The sequence below is a fragment of the Leucoraja erinacea genome, chromosome 2, assembly GCF_028641065.1.
Source record: "Leucoraja erinacea ecotype New England chromosome 2, Leri_hhj_1, whole genome shotgun sequence".
NCBI classification, from domain to species: domain Eukaryota; kingdom Metazoa; phylum Chordata; class Chondrichthyes; order Rajiformes; family Rajidae; genus Leucoraja; species Leucoraja erinaceus.
Genome location: NC_073378.1, coordinates 100,980,841 through 101,007,522, shown reverse-complemented (window position 1 = coordinate 101,007,522; position 26,682 = coordinate 100,980,841). Strand labels below are relative to the sequence as shown.

Genomic DNA, 26,682 nt, shown 5'->3' with positions numbered 1-26,682 from the left:
GGGTGTTGCGGGCACTGGTTTCCAGAGGGCTAGTATAGACATTGTGGGCCGAATGGATTCTTGAGCTGGCAGCCAACTGTTGCAACGATTTTAAAAGCCAAGGCAAGGCAAACAATTTGGCTGCAGCCACCCAACAACCAAAATTCATTTTGTGAACAAAAACTTTTTAAAAAGGCGAAGCAAAGAATTGGGCAGCAGCCACCCGACAACAAAAATTCATTTTGTGAACAAAAACCTTTTTAAAAGGCGAGGCAAACAGTTGAGCAACAGCCACCCGACAACCAAAATTCAGGTTGTGAACACAAACTTGTTAAAAAGGCGAGGCAAACAATTGGGCAGCAGCCACTCGACAACCAAAATTCATTTTGTGAACACAAACTTGTTTAAAAGGCAAGGCAAACAATTGGGCAGCAGCCACCTTACAGCCGCATTGAGGGGACTCACGGTGGAGTAGACGTGCGTTTAGTTTTATTCGCAGCTCAGTGAGCCGTGAGCCTCTCGCTTCCTGGGTCTGGCAGAGACTGAGTGAGGGACTACACCTCCGGGTTTTATAGTCCTTCACCCCTGCCGCCAGCAGAGAATGGGGAATTTAAACAAAACATTAATATCTCTCTGATTTTTCATCGATTGGGCCTCACTCTGACAATAGACAATAGACAATAGGTGCGGGAGTAGGCCATTCGGCCCTTCGATCCAGCACTGCCTTTCAATGTGCTGATCATCCCCAATCAGTACCCCGTTCCTGCCTTCTCCCCATACCCCCTGACTCCGCTATCTTTAAGAGCCCTATCTAGCTCTCTCTTAAAAGTAGCCAGAGACCGGCCTCCACCACCCTCTCAAGCAGAGAATTCCACAGACTCACAAATCTCTGTGAGAAAAAGTGTTTCCTCGTATTCGCTCTAAATGGCTTTCCCCTTATTCTTAAACTGTGGTTTCTGGACTCCCCCAACACCGGGAACATGTTTTCTGCCCTTGAACATGTGTCCAAACCCTTAATAATCCTACATGTTTCAATAAGATATCCTCTCATTCTTCTAAACTCCAGAGTATACAAGTCCAGCCGCTCCATTCTCTCTGCATATGACAGTCCCTCCATCCCGGGAATTAATCTTGTAAACCTACGCTGCACTCCCTCAATAGCAATCCCTCAAATTAAGGGACCAAAACTGCACACAATACTCCAGCTGTGGTCTCACTAGTGCCCTAAACAACTGCAGAAGAACCTTTTTACTCCTATACTCAACTCCTCTTGTTATAAAGGCCAACATGCGATTTGCTTTCTTCACTGCCTGCTGTACCTACATGCTTACTTTCGTTGACTGATGAACAAGGATGCCCAGATCCCGTTGTACTTCCCCTTTTCCCAACTTGACACCATTTAGATAGCAATCTGCCTTCTGTTTTTGCTACCAAAGTGGATAATCTCACATTTATCCACATTAAACTGCATCTGCCATGCATCTTCCCACTCACCCAACCTGTCACCCTGCATTCTCATAGCATCCTCCTCACAGTTCACACTGCCACCCAGCTTTGTGTCATTTGCAAATTTGTTGATGTTACTTTGAAACCCTTCATCTAAATCATTGATGGATATTGTAAATAGCTGCGGTCCCAGCACCGAGCCTTGTGGTACCCCACTAGTCACTGCCTGCTATTCTGTAGGTGACCTGTTAATCCCTACTCTTTTTCTTCCTGTCTGCCAACCAATTTTCTATCCATGTCAGCACTCTGCCCCCAATTACCATGTGCCCTAATTTTGCCCACTAATTTCCTATGTGGGACCTTATCAAATGCTTTCTGAAAGTCCAGGTACACTACATCCACTGGCTCTCCCATGTCCGTTTTCGAAGTTACACCCTCAAAAAATTCCAGAAGATTAGTCAAGCATGATTTCCCCTTCGTAAATCCATGCTGACTCGGATTGATCCTGTTACTGCTATCCAAATGTGCCGCTATTTGGATATGACACCACCGATGTCAGGCTAACTGGTCTATAATTCCCTGTTTTCTCTCTCCCCCCTTTCTTAGAGGTGGGATAACATTAGCTACCCTCCAATCAACAGAAACTGATCATGAATATATAGAACATTGGAAAATTATCACCTATGCATCCATGATTTCTAGAGCCACTTCCTTAAGTACCCTGGGATGCAGACCATCAGGCCCTGGGGATTTACTTTGACAATGGAGGAGGCCCAGGCCAGAAAGGTCAGATTGGGAATGGGATGGGGAGTTAAAGCGATGAGCAACCATGAGATCTGGTAGGTTAAGGCGGACTTCACAACTTCTCCCTCCCATTTCCTCCAAATCTAAGGCGTAGCTATGGGCATCCACATGGGCCCCACTTATGCCTGCCTCTTTGTTGGGTACGTCGAACAATTACTATTCCAGGCATACACTGGCCCTATCCCCTAACTCCACCTCCGCTACATTGACGACTGCATTGGTGATGCCTCCTGCACCCATGCAGAACTCACTGACTTCATCAACGTCACGAGTAATTTCCATCTCCGATATCTCTCTACCATTTCTATATCTCACAATTTCATCACAGGAGACAGACTATTGACTGATATCTATTACAAACCCACTGACTCCCATAGCTATCTAGACTTCACTTCTTCCCACCCTGCTTCCTCTATCCCCTACTCCCAATTCTTTAGTCTACGCCGCATTGCGCCCAGGATGAAGTTTTCCATAACAGGTCATCGGAGATGTCCTCATTCTTTAGGGAACGGGGATTCCCTCCTTCCATTATGGATGAGGTTCTCACTAGGGTCTTCTCGATATCCCGCAGCTCCGCTCTTGCTCCCTCTCCCCCCATTCGTAACATGGACATAGTCCCCCTTGTTCTCACCTTCTACCCCATCAGCTGTCACATCTATATTACTAAAAGTCTGATCCCGACCGCTTTTGGCCCACTGTGCTGCGATTTCCGAGAGAACGCCGCCAACAACGGCCATCATTTTTTGGCTACCTCGCTCAGAGCCCCCTTCCGCCTTCCGGGACCAGAAGATTTTTCCCCATCGATGAAAAATCAGAGATATTTTAATGTTTAAAAAAAATTCCCCATTCTCTCTGCTGCCCCCGCTGGCGGCAGGGGGGAATGACTATAAAACCCGGAAGTGTAGTGCCTCACTCAGTCTCTGGCAGACCCTGGAAGCAAGAGGGTCACGGCTCTCTGAGCTGCGAATAACACTGAACGCACGTCTACTTCACGGTGAGCCTCCTCGATGTGGCTCTAAAGTGGCTGCAGCCCAATTGTTTGCCTCGCCTTTTTAAAAAGTGTTCACAAAATGAATTTTGGTTGTCGGGTGGCTGCAGCCCAATTGTTTGCCTCGCCTTTTTTTATAGTTTGTGTTCACAAAATGAATTTTGGTTGTCGGGTGGCTGCAGCCCAATTGTTTGCCTCGCCTTTTTTTTTTAACAAGTTTGTGTTCACAAAATGAATTTTAGTTGTCGGGTGGCTGCAGCCCAATTGTTTGCCTCGCCTTTTTTTAAAGTTTGTGTTCACAAAATGAATTTTGGTTGTCGGGTGGCTGCAGCCCAATTGTTTGCCTCGCCTTTTTAACAAGGTTGTGTTCACAAAATAAATTTTGGTTGGCATGGGGCTGCAGCCCAATTGTTTGCCTTGGCTTGGCTTGTAAAATTGTTGCAACAGTTGGATGCCAGCCCAAGAATCCAATCGGCCCACAATGTCTATACTAGCCCTCTGGAAACCAGTACCTTTGGCCCGCAACACCCATACTAGCGCAACAGACAGCCCCGTCACTGGCGAGCAATATTGGAATTGGTGGAGAGGTGGAATATTGCGTTGGTGACCAGCCTTCCCATGTGATGCTGGGACCCAACTTAGTCTAGTATATTAAATAGATTATTCTGGCCTTGACCTGGTTTTGAAGAATCGAACTTGCACAAGTCCATCCAGCCCAGTTAACCCATCTCACTTACATACATGACTTGTCTGTAAATTTGCAACATTTTCTCATAGAATAGACAAGTAGCAAATGGTTCAAACAAGTTGCTAATAGGTAAAATTGTTGTCAAAGTTGAAATAAACCATTACTTCCTGCAAAACCTGTGCTGAAGTCACGTTATGCCCATTAAAGACATACAATAGCAAAAGTAGACCTTTCTGCCCCTCTAACCTACCCATTATTCAACACGATCGTGGCTGATCTGTCCCAGGCCTCATCTCCTCTTCTGTGCGTTTCTCATAGGGGTGAAAGATTGTAACCTTCACGCTGTCCGCCCCGTTTCGACGAATGCAATCAACCCGGCGTGTACAATCAAATAAGATCATATAGAACAAGTTGTCCTACAACTTTAGGCTGTGTACGCCATACGCAAGAAGAAGTTTCTCATACCCATCAATTTCCAGATCTTTCAAAAAATTAAATGCTTTCTCTTTAAAACCGTACCAAAGGTCTAATCCCCACATCACTCTGGAGAAGTGAATTCCAGAGATTCTCTACCATCCGTGAGAAGTTGATTTTGCGTATTTCAATTTTAAATGACTGCCCCTTAATCCTGTAACTAGGTTCCCTTATTGAGATTCTCCCTCCAATGGAAACATCTCAATATTGCCCTTACCTCCCACCCAAGGATTTTATAAATTTCAACAAGAACTCCCCTCATCATTTTAAGTTCCCAAGAATATAGGTCAAATTTCTTTAGCTGCCCCAATTAAGTTTAAGTCCAATTTTTAGGTTTTACGTTTTAGGTTTTAGTCCAGTTAGGTTTAATTTAACCAAATCATCAACTTACCAGGTCATGGATTTGTACAAGAAGAGCACAAATGATCTACACATTTACTTCTAAAAAATATACATTACCTGTGTTTTTCAGTATTATCTATCATTATTATATTAACCAAAAGCCGCACAATGTCTGTTAGGATTTTTGATCCTATGACATTGATTGTCAGTATGAATCAGTTAGCGAAGTTATACTGCACTCAAGACATGAGCCATCTGTGAGATTTTGACTCCTCAAAACCTCCAAACTTTAACTTATTTTAATCAATTGTATATTTAAATCTCAATCTGTACTTTATCCCACTAATGCAATGTAACTGAATTATCCTTCAGCAGACAATCACGATATAAATACTTTTAAGAACATGCAAACTAGACAGTAATGAGAAATATCAACTCGGATTTTCATACGAGATATCTGGAGCTAAAATAGTCCCTGCAGTAAATTAAAACTTTGATGTAAACACATTACGCTACAGCTTATACATCCTATTTAATATGCAAATAGTGGCAAGCAATCAGTATGTTAATATGCCAGGACATGTTGAATTCATGAATAAAACAGGACATCCGTGAGGAGTCATAATTGTCTATTCCTAAAACAGAAAATCATCTACTTCAAAGCCTGCTTCATGTTTAAATAAATACATTAAGAACTTTGATTTATGATTCATATTGATCTTCATCTATACAAAACAAACCCTTTATTGACTCCACATTTAATGGCTGGTGTTAATGACTGTGCCACACCTGCTTTTTACCCTGTTCCTGTGAATATTATTGAACTAGTAGATACAGTGCTTTTAAAATGTTCTAACTTAAGTTTTGACCTGAAATGAATTATTTCCCTCATCACAGATTGTGCTTGACCTACCGATCAATTCTAGCATTTTTGGATTTAATTTCATATTTTCAATATCCTCAAGTATTTTGCTTCTCTGCTAATAAAGGTACTTCTATTTCACAAATTGTCTCACTTTATGCACATTTGGCCAACATTAATACCATCTCCACTGAAGTATATGATAGAATAATGTGAAAATATTGTTGGCCTTTGCCAGTATTTACTTGCCTTCAGCTAATATTCCTATTATACACATAAAATGTTCTACATTAATGATTGAACATATATATTTCTACTTATACATAACAGGTCAAAATGTCGACAAATTCTATCCAGCTAATTATTATCCAATCTATCTACTCTCCATTAACATAAACATCTCCAAAAACCTTGAATCCATCCTATCACCTCCAAATATCTTAACTCCACCCCATCCCCCCCTTGTCCAGTTCCTTCTGACCTACATCTAAGAGTCATCACATGCCCGCTACTCTCAATAACTTTCAATTTCTAGGCTCACATTGCTTCATTTGCCTCATGACATCCGTTCCCTTTACATCTCCAACCCCCACCAGGAAGGTTTCAAGGCCCTAAAAGTTCATCTTGAACAGAGACACAATTTATTTCCCTCTACTAACACTGACGAAACCTGACGGAACTTGTCCTTGCCCTCAACAACTGCTCCCACTTTCTCTGTTAAGGGTGTAGCCATGGACACCTTTTTATTGGTTGCCTTGAACAGACCTTGTTCCAACCATACACTGGCACCATCCCACAATGCTTTCTCTGCTACGTCGACGACTGGAGCAGAGCTGCCTCTTGCATTCATGCAGAACTTATTGATTTCATTAACTTTACCATTAACTTGCACTCTGATCTCAAATTCACATGTGCTATCGCTCACACCTCTCTCCCCTTTCCTGATATCTCTGTCTCCATCACAGGGGATAGACTATCGACTGATGTCTACTACAAACCCACTGACTTATACAGTTCTCTGGATTGCACCTTCTCCCACCATGCCTCGTGCAAAATTGCTATCCCCTACTCTCAATTTCTCTGTTTCTACTGCATCTGCTCCCAAGATAAGGCTTTCTATTCTAGGGCATCAGAGATGTTCTCTTTCTTTAGTAATGGTTTCCCCCCTGCTATCATAGATGGATCCTTCACCCACAACTCCTCTGTGTCCCAGAGTTCTGCTCACACTCCCCATGTCCCAAGATGGAACAAGGATAGTGTTGCTTTGGTTCTCAGCTTTCAAGCCTACACATCCAGCATATAATTCTCCAAAATTTCCGTCATCTCCAATGTGAGCCCACCACCAGTCAGTTATTCCCATCCCTACCCCATTCCACCTTCCACAGAGACTACACCCTCCGCAACTTGTTGGTTCACTCATCCCTTCCCACCGAAAACTCCTCCTCCACAGGTACTTTCCCCTGCAACCACATGTGATGTACTACCTGTCCCCATACCTGTTATTACCTATATAGTTTAGGTAACTACCAACTCCATCCCCCATTTCTACCCCCCCCCCCTCTGCCTGTTTCTCCTGTGCCCCAACTGGACTCGAAACTCTTTCCTCCCCCTCCACATCCAACTACATTCCTTCCTCTAGCTTCACAATTCACAACTCTTCAAATATTTTGTCTCACACCTTCTCTCTTTTCATCTCTGGCCTTTCTCCAACCATCTGCCTATCAAAAAGGTCCCTCACGTGTATCCACATATTACCTGCCAGGTTTTGTCCTGCCCCTCCACTCTTCCAGCTTTCTTCCCCCTACCCGAACCAACAATCAGTCTGAAGTAGGGCCCCAACCCAAAATGTCACCCAGCAATGTTTTCCAGAGATGCTGCCTGACCCGCTGAGTTACTCCACCACTTTGTGTCTTGTTTTGTAACCAGTGTTTGAAGTTTCAACAGATACATGATGGAAAAAGTGATTTACTGCTATTGAGAGGCACTTATTCACCAGTAACCTACTCACTCATGCCTATTATGAGTTTTGAAAATGTTCACTCAGTTCTGGTCCTTATTTCAGCCTTGGCCCAATCAATGACCAATGAGCTGAATTTCTAAGGTGAAATAAGAGTGACGACTCATATCAAGACAGCATCTGACTGAGTGCGGCATAGAGGACCTCGAGGAGAACCGGTCAATGGGTATCAAGGGGAAAGCCTTTCAGTTAATGTAGTGGAAGATGGGTGCAGATGCTGGAGATGAATGAATCCCCTGAACCTCTAGGGTAACTGAACTCAATGGGTATCAAGGGGAAAGATTTTCAGTTCAATAGTGGAAGATGGGTGCAGATACTGGAGATGAATGGGCCTAATTTCTGGAGTTCTTTGGGGCAACTTCTTACTACTTCAACCACTTCAACCACTTCAACAATGACCATTCTTCCAACAAACAGTCGGAAGTGAGATATTCCCTGTAAGAGCATGGTGTTTAATATCAATCTACAGTGAAGCAGTGTTTATGCAGCAAGATCTAATCAACATTCATGTGTGAATGACCCGCTGAGTCACACCAGCACTTTGTGTCTTTTTTTGTAAACCAGCAACTGCAGTTCCTCGTGCCTTCATGTTTGGCCTGACTGGTGGAAAATAACATTCAGGTCACAAAATCTGCCTTTGGTAGACACACATTGGATTTGATCATGCCAGACTGAGTCAGCTGTCCAGATTCACTCTGCCATCATTTTTACATATGTTTTCACATGTGGGTTGATAGTTGTTATTCTTGTGCTATGCTAGTAGAATTCCTTTTGAAGAATGCAATATATCTTTTCCTCTTTAAGACTATGCGATCATTCTCATATGTTTTGGATGTGCTAAGCTTGTGTAATTTTCTGGGTCTTAGATGGAGTTCACATGAAGAGCTAAAGTAGCTGAACACATGTATGCAATCCAATACCAACTCCACCTTGTGTCATATCTTGGGATCCCATTGTTACAGATTTAATAGGTTTTTACCAATGGTAATCATAGAAACAAAGAAAATAGGTGCAGGAGTAGGTAAAAAAAGTCTAATCCTAAGTCTAAGTAAATCTAAGTCTAGGCCATTCGGCCCTTCGAACCAGCACCGCCATTCAATAAGATCATGGCAGATCATCCAGAATCAGTACCCCATTCCTGCTTTCTCCCCATATCTCTTGATTCCGTTAGCCCTGAGAGCTAAATCTAACTCTCTCTCGAAAACATCCAGTGAATTGGCCTCCACTGCCTTCTGTGGCAGAGAATTCCACAGATTCACAACTCTCTGGGTGAAAAAGCTTTTCCTCATCTCAGTCCTAAATGGCCTACCCCATATTCTTAAACTGTGACCCCTGGTTCTGGACAACCCCAACATGGGGAACATTTTTCCTGCATCTAGCCTGTCCAGTCCCTTAAAAATGTAATATGTTTCCATTAGATAGAAACTTCATCCTTCTAAATTCTAAATTCCAGTAATCATAAACCATTAAAAAATTTTGTTTTGTTTAGAGATGCAGCATGGAAACAAGCACGTTTGACCCACCGGGTCAAAAGCCGATCAGCTATCACCCGTACACTAGTTCTATCCAACACACTGAGGACAATTTACAGAAGCCAATTAACTGACAAACCTGCACATCTTTGGAATGTGGGAGGAAAACAGAGGACCCAGAGAAAACCCATGTGGTCACAAGGAGAACGTACAAACTCCATACAGACAGCACCCGTAGTCAGGATCGAACCCGGATTACTGTCGCTGTAAGGCAGCAATTGTATCGCTGTACTACTGTGCCGCTATTCAAGTAGATTTAAATCAGTAATATATTTCAAAAGCAATGAGTAACAAAAATACATTAAAACACTTACAAATAATTGAGAATATTAAAAATTAAGTAAATGATGTAAAGTATAAGTGTCTTCAATAGAAGACCACATACTCCACAGCGAGAGCACGGGAAAAAAATAGATGATCCTCAGTCATCTGCTACTTCCTGTGGTTACTCTAAGAAATGATAAGCAGGCCACTCTGGTAATACGTTGTCTGGAAAGGCAGGTAAATTAAGGAAAATATTCAACTTGGACTTATAGCGTCTTTTGTGAATGTTCTGCATTCATTTTACAGTTCTGCATTTATTGCACAGTGTTACTCTTAAAATGTCAAGTGTCATGGTTATTCAACTGATTGCTTCTCAGCTATATGTCCATTTGTGCTCTCCAACACGGTGAAGGTATTAACATGAACAGACTTACGTAGCACAAGGTGGCACGCCTTCTCCTTCGGGAGAGCATGGCTCTTGGTCCTCGAGGGATGGACATTCTTTCCCACCACCAACTGGAAATTGGTTAATACTGGACGTTCTGGCACGAAATCCTTTCGGAGATGTTGCACTGTAGCAAGTCTTTGAACAGGGGCTCCACTCGGACCATTCTGAGGTTTGACAGTCCTTTGGGACCACACAGGACTGGAAGGTTATTGGCAACTTCTGTTGTGTGCAGAGGCTGGTAAAAAAACAACATTTTTATGAGTTTAGTAATCTTTAATATATATTTGTTGATTTGTTCTTTTACTCAAACATTACATCATAAAATATGCAAAATTGGTGAAAAGAAGCTAAAAACTACACATTACAAAATATCAACCCACCCACATTAATTCAGAAACGAGCACGCCTATTACACACATTCAGCACACACCTCCTACACCACTGAAAGGTCTCATCACCTTAGAAAGCACAAATAAATCATTGATATGAAGGAAACAACTCAAGACGCACTGAAGCATAGCATAAGATTGCTATTTATCACTAGTAAACTTGTACCAGACTTAAATTGTTGACTCAATTAATGATGGCATTAGTGGACAATTGTCTCAAAGCAAAATATGACCAAAATTAGGCTGAGTTGGAAACATGTATTTTGAAATTCTCTTTTGATCGTAATTAGAACTAAAGAACTAATCTCACCATGTTCTCATTGTATTCAATGCATTGCACCATGTATTCATGAGAGAGTTAGATATAGCTCTCAAGGCGAATGGAATCAAGGGATATGGGGAGAAAGCAGGAGCGGGAAACTGATTTTGGATGATCATATTGAATATTCAATCATATTGGTGCTGACTCAAAGGGCCGAATGGCCTACTCCTACATCTATTTTCTATGTTTCTATGTCCTACATGTGCACAAGGATCTATCACTTTAAAGAACCATGGAACAACCGGACAGATACAACAGGAAGAAAGCTGATTGGCCCACTGTGCCTGTGCTGTCTCTCATCTGGATCAACTCATTACTTCCATTCCCGAATCCCTTCTCATTAGACTTGCAAATGTTTTCTCCACCAGATATTTATCATCTCCCTCTGAAAGGTCACAATGAAACCTTTAGGAAAATGATCAATATCTGGTGAATAACTATATCATCTTTCTTGATTCATTTCAAGAAAGCTCTCGTAGTTGCAGGCAATGCATCCCTGATTCCAACCTTAAGCTGTATAAATATGTTTTTCCTCATACTAAAATTAATTATCTTTACTTTTATTTTACCCCTCTGCTCCTCAACCATTTCATCAATGGAAACAACTCCCAATGTTCATTCTGTCCTATAGTTCCATCACAATTTCACAGCTTTGCCCCAAAGAAAAAAGCCCCATCCTGCCCAATCTACCCTCGACCCTTGACCTGGAACCAATTATATAAATCTCCTCTGGACCCTCTCCAATGCCTTCACATATAACCATATAACCATATAACAATTACAGCACGGAAACAGGCCATCTCGGCCCTACCAGTCCGTGCCGAACAATTATTTTCCCTTAGTCCCACCTGCCTGCACTCATACCATAACCCTCCATTCCCTTCTCATCCATATGCCTATCCAATTTATTTTTAAATGATACCAACGAACCAGCCTCCAGCACTTCCACAGGAAGCTCATTCAACACCGCTACCACTCTCTGAGTAAAGAAGTTCCCCCTCATATTACCCCTAAACTTCTGTCCCTTAATTCTGAAGTCATGTCCTCTTGTTTGAATCTTCCCTATTCTCAAAGGGAAAAGCTTGGCCACATCAACTCTGTCTATCCCTCTCATCATTTTAAAGACCTCTATCAAGTCCCCCCTTAACCTTCTGCGCTCCAGAGAATAAAGACCTAACTTATTCAACCTTTCTCTGTAACTTAGTTGTTGAAACACAGGCAACATTCTAGTAAATCTCCTCTGTACTCTCCCTATTTTGTTGACATCCTTCCTATAATTGGGCGACCAAAATTGTACACCATACTCCAGATTTGGTCTCACCAATGCCTTGTACAATTTTAACATTACATCCCTGCTTCTATACTGAATGCTCTGATTTATAAAGGCTAGCATACCAAAAGCTTGCTTTACCATCCTATCTATATGAGATTCCACCTTCAAGGAACTATGCACGGTTATTCCCAGATCCCTCTGTTCAACTTCATTCTTCAATACCCTACCATTTACCATGTACGTCCTATTTTGATTTGTCCTGCCACGGTGTAGCACCTCACATTTATCAGCATTAAACTCCATCTGCCATCTTTCAGCCCATTCTTCCAAATGGCCTAAATCACTCTGTCGACTTTGGAAATCCTCTTCATTATCCACAACACCCCCTATCTTGGTATCATCTGCATACTTACTAATCCAATTTACCACACCTTCATCCAGATCATTGATGTACATGACAAACAACAAAGGACCCAACACAGATCCCTGAGGCACCCCACTAGTCACCTGCCTCCAACCCGACAAACAGCCATCTACCATTACCCTCTGGCATCACCCATTCAGCCACTGTTGAATCCATCTTGCTACTCCTGCCAACAGTTTATACCCAACAGTTGAACCTTCTTAACCAACCTTCCATGAGGAACCTTGTCAAAGGCCTTACTAAAGTCCATATAGACAACATCCACTGTTTTCCCCCCACGTCAATTTCCCTAGTAAACTCTTCAAAAAATTCAAGAAGATTAGTCAAACATGACCTACCAGACACAAATCCATGTTGACTGTTTCTAATCAGACCCTGTTTATCCAGATGCTTATATATATTATCTCTAAGTATCTTTTCCATTAATTTGCCCACCACTGAAGTCAAACTAACAGGTCTATAATTGCTAGGTTTACTCTTAGAACCCTTTTTAAACAATGGAACAACATGCGCAGTACGCCAATCCTCGGGGACTATTCCCGTTTCTAATGACATTTGAAATATTTATGTCATAGCCCCGGCTATTTCTACCCTAACTTCCCTCAATATCCTAGGGAATATCCTGTCCGGCCCTGGAGACTTATCCACTTTTATATTTTTCAAACGTGTCAGTACTTCTTTTACTTTGAAACTCAGTATCCATAGCTACTCTACTAGTTTCCCTTACCTCACATAATTTAATATCCTTCTCCTTGGTGAACTACCTACGGGTGTCAGAGGTTATGGGGACTTTATTGTTTGCTTTCATTACAACCTGTTCCATATTGTCATACAAAAAAGTTTATATTTTAAAGATAGAAACATGGAAATTAGGTGCAGGAGTAGGCCATTCGGCCCTTCGAGCCTGCACCGCCATTCAATATGATCATGGCTGATCATCCAACTCAGTATCCCGTACCTGCCTTCTCTCCATACCCTCTGATCCCCTTAGCCACAAGGGCCACATCTAACTCCCTCTTAAATATAGCCAATGAACTGGCCTCAACTACCTTCTGTGGCAGAGAATTCCAGAGATTCACCACTCTCTGTGTGAAAAAAGTTCTTCTCATCTCGGTTTTAAAGGATTTCCCCCTTATCCTTAAGCAGTGACCCCTTGTAATGGACTTCCCCAACATCGGGAGCAATCTTCCTGCATCTAGCCTGTCCAACCCCTTAAGAATTTTGTAAGTTTCTATAAGATCCCCTCTCAATCTCCTAAATTCTAGAGAGTATAAACCAAGTCTATCCAGTCTTTCTACATAAGACAGTCTTGACATCCCAGGAATCAGTCTGGTGAACCTTCTCTGCACTCCCTCTATGGCAATAATGTCCTTTTGGAGACCAAAACTGTACGCAATACTCCAGGTGTGGTCTCACCAAGACCCTGTACAACTGCAGTAGAATCTCCCTGCTCCTATACTCAAATCCTTTTGCTATGAAACCTAACATACCATTTGCTTTCTTCACTGCCTGCTGCACCTGCATGCCTACTTTCAATGACTGGTGTACCATGACACCCATGTCTCGCTGCATCTCCCCCTTTCCCAATCGGCCACCATTTAGATAATAGTCTGCTTTCCTGTTTTTGCCACCAAAATGGATAACCTCACATTTATCCACATTATACTGCATCTGCCAAACATTTGCCTACTCACCCAGCCTATCCAAGTCACCTTGCAGTCTCCTAGCATCCTCCTCACAGCTAACACTGCCCCCTACCTTAGTGTCATCCACAAACTTGGAGATATTGCCTTCAATTCCCTCATCCAGATCATTAATATATATTGTAAATAGCTGGGGTCCCAGCACTGAGCCTTGCGGTACCCCACTAGTCACTGCCTGCCATTGTGAAAAGGACCCGTTTACTCCTACTCTTTGCTTCCTGTTTGTCAGCCAGTTCTCTATCCACATCAATACTGAACCCCCAATGCCATGTACTTTAAGTTTGTATACTAATCTCTTATGTGGGACCTTGTTGAAAGCCTTCTTGAAGTCCAGATACACCACATCCACTGGTTCTCCCCTATCCACGCTACTAGTTACATCCACAAAAAATTCTATAAGATTCGTCAGACATGATTTACCTTTCGTAAATCCATACTGACTTTGTCCAATGATTTCACTACTTTCCAAATGTGCTGCTATCCCATCTTTAATAACTGACTCTAGCAGTTTCCCCACTACCGATGTTAGACTAACTGGTCTGTAATTCCACGTTTTCTCTCTCCCTCCCTTCTTAAAAAGTGGGGTTACGTTTGCTACCCGCCAATCCTCAGGAACTACTCCAGAATCTAAAGAGTTTTGAAAGATTATTACTAATGTATCCACTATTTCTGGAGCTACTTCCTTAAGTACTCTGGGATGCAGCCTATCTGGCCCTGGGGATTTATCGGCCTTTAATCCATTCAATTTACCCAACACCACTTCCCGGCTAACCTGGATTTCACTCAATTCCTCCAACTCCTTTGACCCGCGGTCCCCTGCTATTTCCGGCAAATTATTTATGTCTTCCTTAGTGAAGACGGAACCAAAGTAGTTATTCAATTGGTCCGCCATATCCTTGTTCCCCATGATCAACTCACCTGTTTCTGACTGCAAGGGACCTTCATTTGTTTTAACTAATCTCTTTCTTTTCACATAAGATAAGAGTATAGAAGTTGGGAGGTCATGTTGCAGTTGTATAAGACAACGGTGAGACTGCATTTAGAATATTGTGTTCAGTTCTGGGCACCATGTTCTAGGAAAAATGTCAAGCTTAAAAGGGTTCAGAAAAGATTTACGAAGATGTTGCCAGGACTAGATACCAGTGAGCTATAGGGAGAGGTTGAGTAGGCTGGGTCGCTATTCCTTGGAGTGCAGGAGGATGAGGGGTGATCTTATAAAGGTGTACAAAATCAAAAACAGTCTCTTGCCCAGAGTAGGAGAATCAAGGACCAGAGGACATAGGTTCAAGGTGAAGGGGAAAAGATTTAATAGGAATCCGAAGGTAGGCGGCGCGACTCGCGTCAGCAGCGGCCTCTGCAGCCCGTCCGCGTTTTTATTATTTTTTGTCTATGTTTTTATGTAGTTTTTGTTATTTTTTGTTGGGGTGCGTGTGTGGGGGGTGGGGGTGGGGTGGGAGGGAGGGGGGTAACTTTTAAATCTCTCCCTGCACGGGAGACCCGACCTTTTCTTTGTCGGGTCTCCGTTGTCGTTGGGGCTGCAATGAGGAGCGGCCTCCAACAGGAGAAGACCGGGGACTCTGGTGCCGACTCACCTCACCGTCGCGGAGCTGGCCGAGTCCGGAGCGGGTGGAGCGGTGGTGAAGCGCTGCTGCTGCTGCTGCTGCTGCGGCCCGACCTCCGGAGATTCGGAGGCTGCAACTGCGGGTTTGGCGGACGGCGGCACCGGGAGCCCGCGGGTCCCTGGAGGGAGACCGCTTTTCAGGGCTCCTGCAACGGTGACTTCTCCCGCCCGAGTTGCGGGGTTGGAATGGCCGCGGGACTCTGCGAGCGCACGCCGGGGGCTCCAACACCAAGACCCGGTGTGCGACCTCGCACCACCCGGCGTGGCTTTAATGGCCGCGGGACAATCGCCATCGCCAGCCGGGGGCTTTGACTTTGACTCTGACATGGGGGGGGGGAGAGTGCAGTGGAGAGATAAGTTTTTTTGGCCTTCCATCACAGCGATGTGATGGATGTTTATGTAAATTATGTTGTGTCTTGGGTCTATTTGTTTGTAATGTATGGCTGCAGAAACGGCATTTCGTTTGGACCTCAAGGGGTCCAAATGACAATTAAATTGAATCTTGAATCTTGGATAACTTTTTCACATAAAGGGTGGTGGTGTGTGGAACAGATTGCCAGAGGAGATAGTTGAGGCTGGGACTTTCCCTTTGTTTAAGAAACATTTAGACAGGTACATGGGTAGGACAGGTTTGGACGGAAGTGGACTAAGCGCAGGCAAGTGGACTAGTGTAGCTGTGACATTGTTGGCCGGTGTAGGCGAGTTGGGCAGAAGGGCCTGTTTCCACACTGTATCACTCTATGACTCCATGACGTTATGACTCTATGAAAGATGTATAGTTCCTGTTCAGCTTTACTCTTCATGTACTTAATTAAAACAATTTTGTTTACATTACTTCAGGGATGCATATCAGCTCAAGTGCAACATTCTTTTATGTTAGAACCCTAAAAATTGACAATAGGAAACAGTTAACTGTAAACTAGAAATTGTTGTAGAGGGATTTTCATTTTACAGAGGGATCTTGGAGTCCAAATACATAGCTCCCTGAAAGTAGCAACAGAAGTGGATAGATCAGTAGAGAAGGTGTATGGTATGCTTGTCTTCAGTGGTTAGGGCACTAAGTGTAGGAATCAGGAAGTTATGTTTCAGCTTGATAAAACTTTAATTATGCTACCTCTGGCATATTTGCGTGCAGTTCTTGTGCCCCAATACAGGAAATATGTGGAGGTTTTGGAGATGAGGCAGAAAAGATTTACAATGATGCTGCCAGGATTAGAGAATATTACCTAGACTGAGTGATTGGACAAACTTGGATTGTTTTCTCAGAAGTGTCATAGGCTGAGATGATCATAAGATTACGAGAGCCATAGATGGAGTAGATGCAGAATCTTTTTTTCCAGAGTGGAAATGTCAAAGACCAGAGGGCACCATTTTAATAAGAGAGGGAGAAGGTTTAAAGGAGATGTGCAGGGAAGGATATTTTGTACAAAGCTGCAGACGTCTAGAATGTGCTGCCAAGGGTGATGACAGAAGCAGATTATGATAGTGGTGTTTAAAAGGCTTTTAGATAAACACAGGAAATTGAAGCAAATTGATCGTGTGCAGACAGAAGGGATTAGTTTAAATTGGCACAAACATCATAGGCTGAAGGGCCTGTTCCTGTACAATATTATTACATCTCTATGTTCCAGAATATTTGCATTGAAAGACATCTATATACCTATAAAAGTCTCATCTTGTATGTATGTATACGTGTGCGTGCGTATATATGTGTTTTTCTTCCTTCGTCAAAACGCTACGCGCTAATGCTTACATTTTTACATTTCTGACACATTTTTCCCCTCCACTCAGTAATCAGGTTAACTGAAGATTTCATCCTATATTTCACAAGTTATTGATTCATTTTTTAAAAAAGGTAAAAAACGGTTCTCACACACCGCCTTTTTCCAGGACTTTCCACTGATGATGTCACAATCCCACTCACAGTGCACCAATCAATGCTCCCAAGCTGCCGAATGCCACAATTACATCACAATGGGACGTTGCCAATGGTAACCACAGCTTCTCACAGACAGCTTTTTTTCTAGGAGCTTCCAGTGATGATAATCATAATAAGCTCTCAAGCTGCTGAATGCCACAAATAATGAACTTTTTTGTAGTGAACAAAATCTTCGCGCGCCAACGGCCTGTCGCGGAACTGATGGCCAAAGTGGGACAGGCCCAAGACCCTGGTGCGATGCAACGTCTCACCTTCAACAGCAGCAGAAGCAGGCAAACGATCGCCGAACACGGCCTGGGGCTCACGGCCGTTGCGGTCCGGATCCGCCCCCACTACTACTCCCAGAGCAGGGCCAAGAAAATTGAAGATAGACACAAAATGCTGGAGTAACTCAGTGGGACCAGCAGCATCTCTGGAGAGAAGAAATGGGTGACGTTTCAGGTCAAGACCCTTCTTTCAGACTGAAGAAGAGTCTCGACATGAAACATCACCCATTGCTTCTCTCCAGAGATGCTGTCGGTCCTGCTGAGTTACTGCTGCATTTTGTGTCCATCTTCAAATGACGTCACGCGCCCGACCTTCACGGGACCGTCGCGGCTCAACGTGACCACGAGGACGCGTAGTTTGCGTGCCAAAGTCACGTAAGTGGGACAGGCCCTTTAGGCTCATTTTCTTCCCAATGATAGAGAATAAAAGAAAGCAAAAAACATCTGGATGCTGGTTACCCAGTTCAATAAAGCTAAAGGAGAAAATCTAGTTTGCATTTTCAGTTAAAATTAACAGTGTTATTTCTTTTCCTGCCCTCATTTGCAAGGAACAGCATGATAACAAATAAGTCTGTTGTGTTTTTCCCTGGTGTTGCTTGCTGAAATAACTTTATTTTAAGAATGGTTCCAGTAAGCTCTCTCCAATCACTCTACTGGCTGTAAAATATGACCTAATCTGGAACACATGATTTAAATTGTTATGGTTCTTTTGCGAGATGATGTGCTGCACAACACCGAAAGAGACCTAAACAGAATGTGAGGATCATGTAAGTAATTAAAAAGGGGGATGATAAAAACAATAAAGCATAAGCACAACTGAATGTTGATTAAAAGCTATTCAGTTTAATGAAATGTTGAACTGAAAGTCAAATAGTATTTATAGACGTTGCAAGGTTTCTCTACATTCAATGACCAACACCTCACCCCCACCATCACCCTCAGTGACAATTCAAAGGATATTTCACAATGCTGGACAGTAATTTTGATTTACGGGTATTTTCAAATCCTTTAGGTGATCACGCCACTTGATTGCCTAGATTCTTTCCATGATGGGCAGTGGGCCAAGAATCCAATTCACAATTTAACATTTGCAGTGTTTATAAAATGCATTAAGAGTAGCCCGGGTATTTGTATAGCTTTTTAGTAGCGTGGGTTATACTACTATAGTATATTGAATTAGGTTAAGCTGGATACTATTTCATAACACATTTGACATGTAAAATCAATAATCGACTCAAAACTGTCAGCAATTTAGTGAGGGCTATTTGCTGGGGTAATTGAGGGCTATATGCTGGGGCAATGCACAATTGCTACCAAAATGCACAATCTTATTACGCACGGCTAATGATAAACTTCATCGCAACAATATTTGATCACATTATTCGAACTTTATGCAGATTTATCTAGCATGGGCAGTAAGGAAGAATCGGTGCATTTGGATTTTCAAATGGCATTTATTAAGGGCCAATATTTACATACGTTAAATAAACTAAGGACTAGAATGATCAAATACTGTGGAGATAAAGTGTATCATTAGCCACATGTACTAAATTAGTGCAATTTGGCAGCAATCATGCATCCTATGTCAGTGACAAAATCAGTTACATCAGAATACAATCATCACTAAAGAACCCTCATTGAGCACCTCCGCTTAAACCTACCTGATCTCCTGGTTGCTGAACACTTTAACTCACCCTCCCATTCCAATACTGACTTTTTGTCCTGGGCCTCCTCTACTATCAGAGTGAGGCCAAATCCAAATTGGAGGAACAACACCTTATATTTCACTTGGGCAGCAAACATCCCAGCAGTATGAACATTGACTTCTCTAACTTCAAATAACCCTTGCTTTCCCTCTCTGCCCATCCCTCCCCCTTCCTAGTTCCCTGACCAGTCTGACTGTCCCCTGATTACATTTTATCTCTGTTTGCTTTATTGTCACCTTCTAGCTAACAATGATCTATTCTACATTTTCCTTGATCACATCATTGATGTCTCCTTTTCACACCTTACAGTCGCTTATCTCTGTGTTTCCCTCTCCCCTGACTCCCAGTCTGAAGAAGGGTCTCGACCTGAAACATCACCCTTCCTTCTATCTAGAGATGCTTTCTGTCCCACTGACTTATTCCAGCATTTTGTTTCTATCTTCAGTGTAAACCAGCATCTAGTTTCTATCTTCAGTATAAACTAGCATCTGCAGTTCCTTCCTATACAACCCTCACTACATTGCTCACAGTTTTGAGTCAGTAATTGATTTTGTATGCCAAATATTAGGATTGATAATAATGCATTAGCATTGATTAAGAGACAGAAAACAAAGTGTGGCAACAAATAGATAATGTTTAGGTAGGCAAGATATAAATCGGTGATGTGCCAAATGTGAGGCATCAATTATTTAAAATCCATATGAATTATTTCGGCAAAATGGCAAATCCAAGTTTATTGTTGTATGGTGTTTATTGTTATGTGGGAGGTCCAGTTGTGGGGAAAATGCAAAGAGTCTGTAATTGTATCCTGACAGGTTCAGTGTGTGAGCAAGGAAATAGTAGTTGGAGAAGAATGTAAGGAAATGCAAGATTACTAATATTGGTAGGACACTGGAAAAATTGATTCATTTTGAATGATAAGAAATAAGCAAGAAGAAAACATATAGATCTGGATATGCTTTTACACAAAACACAGAAATTAATTTTGGTGCAATTTTAACCTTTTATTGAAGCTTTTGAGTATATGGTAAATGTACCCTTGCCGAGTAAATTTAGGAGGCTTTGGTGAGACAATGCCTTAGAACACTATTTATAATTTGATTTTCATATGAAAGGAGCAAATACCGAGGGTGCTGGTAAATCGGTATTCAACCTGTAAATATGTTTGCTTTAAATCAGCGTTGCACTTAACAGAAATGGCTACGGATTGCGATCTTTGAAAGCTAATACATTTATCAGTTTGAGCAGCAGACTTACATGGAAGGAGAAATGGAAACAGAAGAAAATGCTCACTGTTAACATTGACAGCAATGGACATCAAATAAACTCATGAAGGTAGCAGCAATCACATTTGATGCATGCTTGATATATAGTTTATGTCCAATTGTATTATATTGCACTGGTGAAGCAAGGTCTCCTTGAGACAAAACATCATTCTTTTTCTCCCGCTACACCAGTGATATTGACAGTATCTGCATAATTTCACCATTATTTATCATAAAAAATACATGGTGTCACTTCAGCATTTCTTCTGATGGAATAAAACATTGTCAGTTTTTCAAGAACTTTTGCATACACCTGACATGAGATGTTAAGACATGTGTTCAAATTACTGTAATATGTTACTTCAGAAGGTTAACTCATTATTAGGCTCACTGCTCCACCACATCTGTCACATCCACGATCACACTTGAGGCTCTGACACTGGTTATGCCTGCTGCTTTTTTTCTAATTTAATCTATAGTCATATTCCTTTGCATTGATTCACAAGACTGTCTTCTCTTCACGTGAAACGAACAACTTCAGGCCAATTTTCATATTTGTAACCAGGTATGCATCAGCTCCCAAATTATTCCTTACAGGATAAAAAAATATATGAAAATCTGAATCTAAGAAACTGGAACAGAAATAGGACAATTGGACCTTCAAGTTTCAAGCTTGCTCTGTCATGGATAGATACAATGCATAGAAAGGCCTTTCAGCCCATTAAAAACATAGAAGATAGGTGCAGTAGTAGGCCATTCGGCCCTTCGAGCCAGCACCGCCACTCAATGTGATCATGGTGATCATCTAAAACCAGTATCTTGTTCCTGCTTTCTTACCATATCCCTTGATTCAGTAAGCCCTAAGAGCTATATGTAACTCTCTCTTGAATACATCCAGTGAATTGGCCTCCACTGCTTTCTGTGGCAGAGATTTCCACGGATTCATAACTCTGTGTGAAAAACTTTCCTCACCTCAGTCCTAAATGGCCTACCCCTTATGCTTAAACTGTGACCCCTGGTTCTGGACTACCACAACATCGGGAACATTTTTCTTGCATCTGCATTGAGCTCATACCAACCATCAAGCACCCATTTGTTATGCTAATCCTACCATAGTCTATTTTATTCTCCTTCAAGTACCGCCGCAGATAACATCACTCATTACAACATATGAGAAGCAGTTCACAGTGATCAATTAACCAAAAGTTTTTACGATTTGGGAACAAACCAAAGGAGCAGCAGGGTGGCACAGTGATAGAGCTACAGCCTTACAGTGCTAACGACCCAGGTTTGATCCTCACCACAGGTGCTTGTCTGTACGAGTTTGTACGTTGTCCCCATGACCTGCGTGGGTTTTCTCCGAGATCTTCGGTTTCCTCCCACACTCTAAAGACGTATAGGTTTGTAGGTTAATTGGTTTGGTGTAAATGTAAAATAAATTGTCCCTAGTGTTGGTAGGGTAATGTTAATATGCAGGGATTGCTGGTCATTATAGAATCGGTGGGCCGAAGGACGTGTTTCTGTGCTGTATCATTAAATTATACTAAACTAAAAAATACTCAGAAGATACCCGAGTGGTCAAAGTGAAAAGTTGCAAATATCCCACAAACACCTCTGAGGCCTGGGTTGAACTTGGGCCATTGGATCAATGAAGACTCTGCTCTTTATTCAATAACTTTGGCTGCATAGTCCACTGAGATAGCAAATTCCAAAGCAACTCTCACCTCTGAGAGAAGAAATTCCACACTACATCCATCTGAAATGTCCACCCCAAGCTCTAAATATTCTCTGTAGAGGAAATATCCAACACTAAAGGAACTACAGATGCTGTTTACAATTTTTTAAAAAGGTGCTGGAGTAACACCATGGCTGTGGCAGCATCTATGGAGGACAAGGATGTTTCGGGTTGGCATTCTTCTTCAGGCTAATTGTAGTAGGAGGAACAAAGCTCTAAAAGAGGTGGGAGTGGGACAAAGCCTGGCAAGTGATTAAAAGTAACATTAGGAAATTTGCAGATTACACAAAGCTGGGTGGCAGTGTGAACTGTGGGGAGGATGCTGTGAGGATGCAGGGTGACTTGGACAGGTTGGGTGAGTGGGCAGATGCATGACAGATGCAGTTTAATGTGGATAAATGTGAGGTTATCCACTTTGGTGGCCAAAACAGGAAGGCAGATTATTATCTAAATGGCGTCAAGTTGGGAAAAGAGGAAGTACAATGAGAGCTGGCGGTCCTTATTCATCAGTCACTGAAATTAAGCATACAGGTACAGTTGGCAGTGAAGAAAGCTAATGGCTTGTGGGCCTTCATAACTAGAGGAGTTGAGTATCAGAGCAAAGAGGTCCTTCTGCAGTTGTACAGGGCCCTAGTAAGACCACACAATGGAGTATTGTGTGCAGTTTTGATCTCCAGATTTGAGGAAGGGCATTCTTGCTATTGAGGGAGTACAGCGTAGGTTCACAAGGTTAATTCCCGGGATGGTGGGACTATCATATGTTGATAAAATTGAGTGGCTAGGCTTGTATATTCTGGAATTTAGAAGATGAGAGGGTTTCTTATTGAAAAACATAAGACTATTAAGGGAATCGACACGCTAGAGGCTGGAAACATGTTCCCGATGTTGGGGGAGTCCAGAACCAGGGGCCACAATTTAAGAATAAGGGGTAAGCCATTTAGAACGGAGATGAGGAAAACCACCCAGGGAGTTGTGAATCTGTGGAATTCTCTGCCTCAGAAGGTAGTGGAGGCCAATTCTCTGGATGCTTTCAACAGAGAGTTAAATAGAGCTCAAAGATAGCAGAGTCAGGGGATATGGTGAGAAGGCAGGAACGGGGTACTGATTGTGGATGATCAGCCATGATCAAATTGAATCGCGGTGCTGGTTCGAAGGGCTGAATGGCCTACTACTGCACCTATTATCTACTGTCTAATAGAAACAGGTGAGGGCGGTTTTGGTTGGCAGATGGGTGGACAAAGGTAACAGATGATAAGAATACAAAAGGATGTACGAAGAGATGTGTGAAATATGAAGCCAAAGGAAGATGTATAGGTGGAATGCGATTGGGATGGGGAGGGAGTTGGGTGGAGGGGGGTGGAAGGGAGGTAGGATTGTGAAAGAAATGGATGCATACCTGGGCCGGGCATAGGGAAGAGATAGAGGGGGAAGAGGTGGAGCATAGATTCCGTGGCATTTTAGTATTACCTAAAATTGGAAAAGCCATCATTCATTCCATTTGTAAGCTATGTGTGGAATACAAGATGCTGTCTCTCCAGTTTGCACGTGGCTTCACACCAGCAATGGAAGTGGCCCTGTCCAGAAAGGTCAATTAGGAATGGGAATGGGAATGGGAATGATTAGTAACCATTTTAATTCCCCTTCCCACAAGGTCACCACTCATTCCTCAAAATCTCCCTCACCTGCTTTTCCCCTCATATCCACCCTACTCAATCAATCTGAAGAAGGGTCCCGACCCAAAACGCCACCTTTCCATTTCCTTCTCAGATGCTGCCTAACCCGCTGAGTTTCTCCAACTCGTTACATTTTGCCTAACATTCCATAGTCTAACTAATGACTTGCTACAACTGCGTGCTAACTTTTTGTTTTTCATGCAGAATTAGGTATTTGAAACATCAGGGATCTGGAGCATAGATTCCGTGGTATTTATGTGCACAGTTAAATTTTCTTTCGAAAGTGGCATATAGAGACAAATGGAAAACCATACAACTGTCAACATGTTATTGAAATTACATCACAATACCTCTGTAGCATTCATCTGGAATAGATTGCTACCTTGCAGATTCGTACCTTGAAAAACTCTTGTTGGGAAGTGGTGTAAGGATTTGGAAGAATGGGACCTAAAGTTTGGAGGATATGGATTAATCTGGAAATTATTTTATTTGTGTCTGAAATGCAGACACAAAATACGATTTCAGACTGACTTTACAATGTTGCAGACTTTAAGTCCTGCGGCCACCTAACATCTACTTTAACTTGGCTGATATTTGAAGGTAGGAAAACTTCATCTTTAAAAAAGGAATTTCCTATTTTTGCTCAATGAACGTTGCAGTATTTTTCAAATTAGCGATAAAATTGTCCCTTTCAAATCAAGTAGAACAGATTTAGAATTTCTCAGCAGAGATTCGCACAACTAAAAGGCTCGGAATTTCATAGGCATGCTGCTGCTGCTTTTTATATCAGTGAAGTACTCACAGAAATTGATTACTTTTTTTGTGAGTGGGATGCAATTGGGACAATTTTGCAGCATTCTGAATATTTAAGTAGGCTCTTTCTGTCAAAAATCAAATCATTTCATTTCCATTAGCAAAAAAAAACTGCTGGAAGAGCTTGGTGTGGCATCTAAAGATTCTTGTGTCTCCATGTAATTTCTATGTTAGATATGCGATAAATAATGCATTTCCCCATGCATCGTTCCTTCAGAAGGATGCATTAGAAATTAGATCACATTGTTCCTACATCAGTCTGTTGTTAAATAAAGTGATTTCATTGTACTACCGTTAGAGTGGACCACTCTAATGAGATCACCCCTCTTGCTTCTACACTCCATAGGCCCAGTCTGTTTAATCTCTCCTCATACAACAAACCTGAATAAACGTGTTACTTAATTTTAAAATATCTGATGATAGTAATGCAGCTTAGAGCATCCTTTTTAGTTGCATCTTATCTGATGAGGGTATGGGTTCTTCAAATATCATTCTACAGTTTCGAATAATTTTGAAAAAAATTACCTAAAGCTAACAACTATTTATCCTGACTGAGTACACGACAAGAAGATATTTACAATAATTGTCATATGTTGTTACATATCTTCTATATATACTAGACCAAGTGGGACCCATTGGGTCCCGTTCCCCTAATGCAATATTCCAACACTCACCCGTTCACCCACCGCAACCCGTTTCCACAACTGACCCGTTCCCCCAACGCTACCCATTTCCCCAATGCAATATTCCACCACTCACCTATTGCCCCCAACTGCGCAGGTCCGGATCATTTCCCCTCATCCCCCAACACTCCCTCCCTCTCTTCTTCACCACACCACAGGACAATTGTGAGTAAGGGGGTCCAAAAATTGTAGCGCTACCGTGTACCATTTTGGCGTAATTTTAGGATCTCACTCACTCACTCACACACAGACAGACAGACAAACAAACACGATGAGAGTTTTAGTAATATATAGATATTACTAAAACTCTCATCTTGTTTGTTTCTATGTGTGTGATTCTGTCTGCATGTGTGGATGTCTGGGTATGTGATCCTGAAATTACACCAAAACGGTACACGAAAGTGTTACAATTTTTGGGCCACCTTCCTCACAATTGTCCTGTGGTGTAGTGTACCAAGTCTTGTTCAGATTGATGGTATATTTTACAAGTTAGTCATATTTTTAACTTTACAAAATCCAGTTTGAGAAGTTACAGTGGCAGTTAGCAGCTGTGACATAACAATTGGATCTCATTTACATAAATTGCCGACTTGCTGGCCCTGCCCATTACAATGTTGTAAATCACAGGGCACTGAGTCCTGGCAACAAGTGCGATTGGATTTTTGCATTGGGGAACAGGTTGCATTGGGGGACCAGGCCTCCCGTAGGGGCTATGGGTGAGTGGTAGAATCTTGCGTTGGCGGAACGGGTTGCATTGGGGGACCAGGCCTCGCATGTGACACGGACGCAACGGATCCCACTTGATCGAGTATGTTATGAAATGTTTCTACTTTATGTCAGAATTACATGCTTCAAGATGTTGAATAAATGCACCAGCTAGTCCTGATTTTATGAAGACCTGGACTATACATCAATATATTCTATACCATTCCAATTTCTTCTTATGCATTGAGGGCCTGATGAGTCCCTATAGTAACTAATAACAGCCACTTGAACTACCTCTTAAAATCTCGATTTGCCATGATC

At 42.2% G+C, this 26,682-nt stretch overlaps 1 protein-coding gene across 1 annotated transcript in view; it reads right to left on the bottom strand.

Moving 5' to 3' along the window:
* Positions 1-26,682, bottom strand: part of LOC129713146 (thrombospondin type-1 domain-containing protein 7A-like) — a 354,070-nt gene that overhangs the window by 145,926 nt on the left and 181,462 nt on the right. Inside the window, exon 3 of the mRNA XM_055661980.1 lies at positions 9,831-10,079. Coding sequence (XP_055517955.1) covers positions 9,831-10,079 — 249 coding nt within the window. The remainder of the gene's footprint in view (positions 1-9,830; positions 10,080-26,682) is intronic.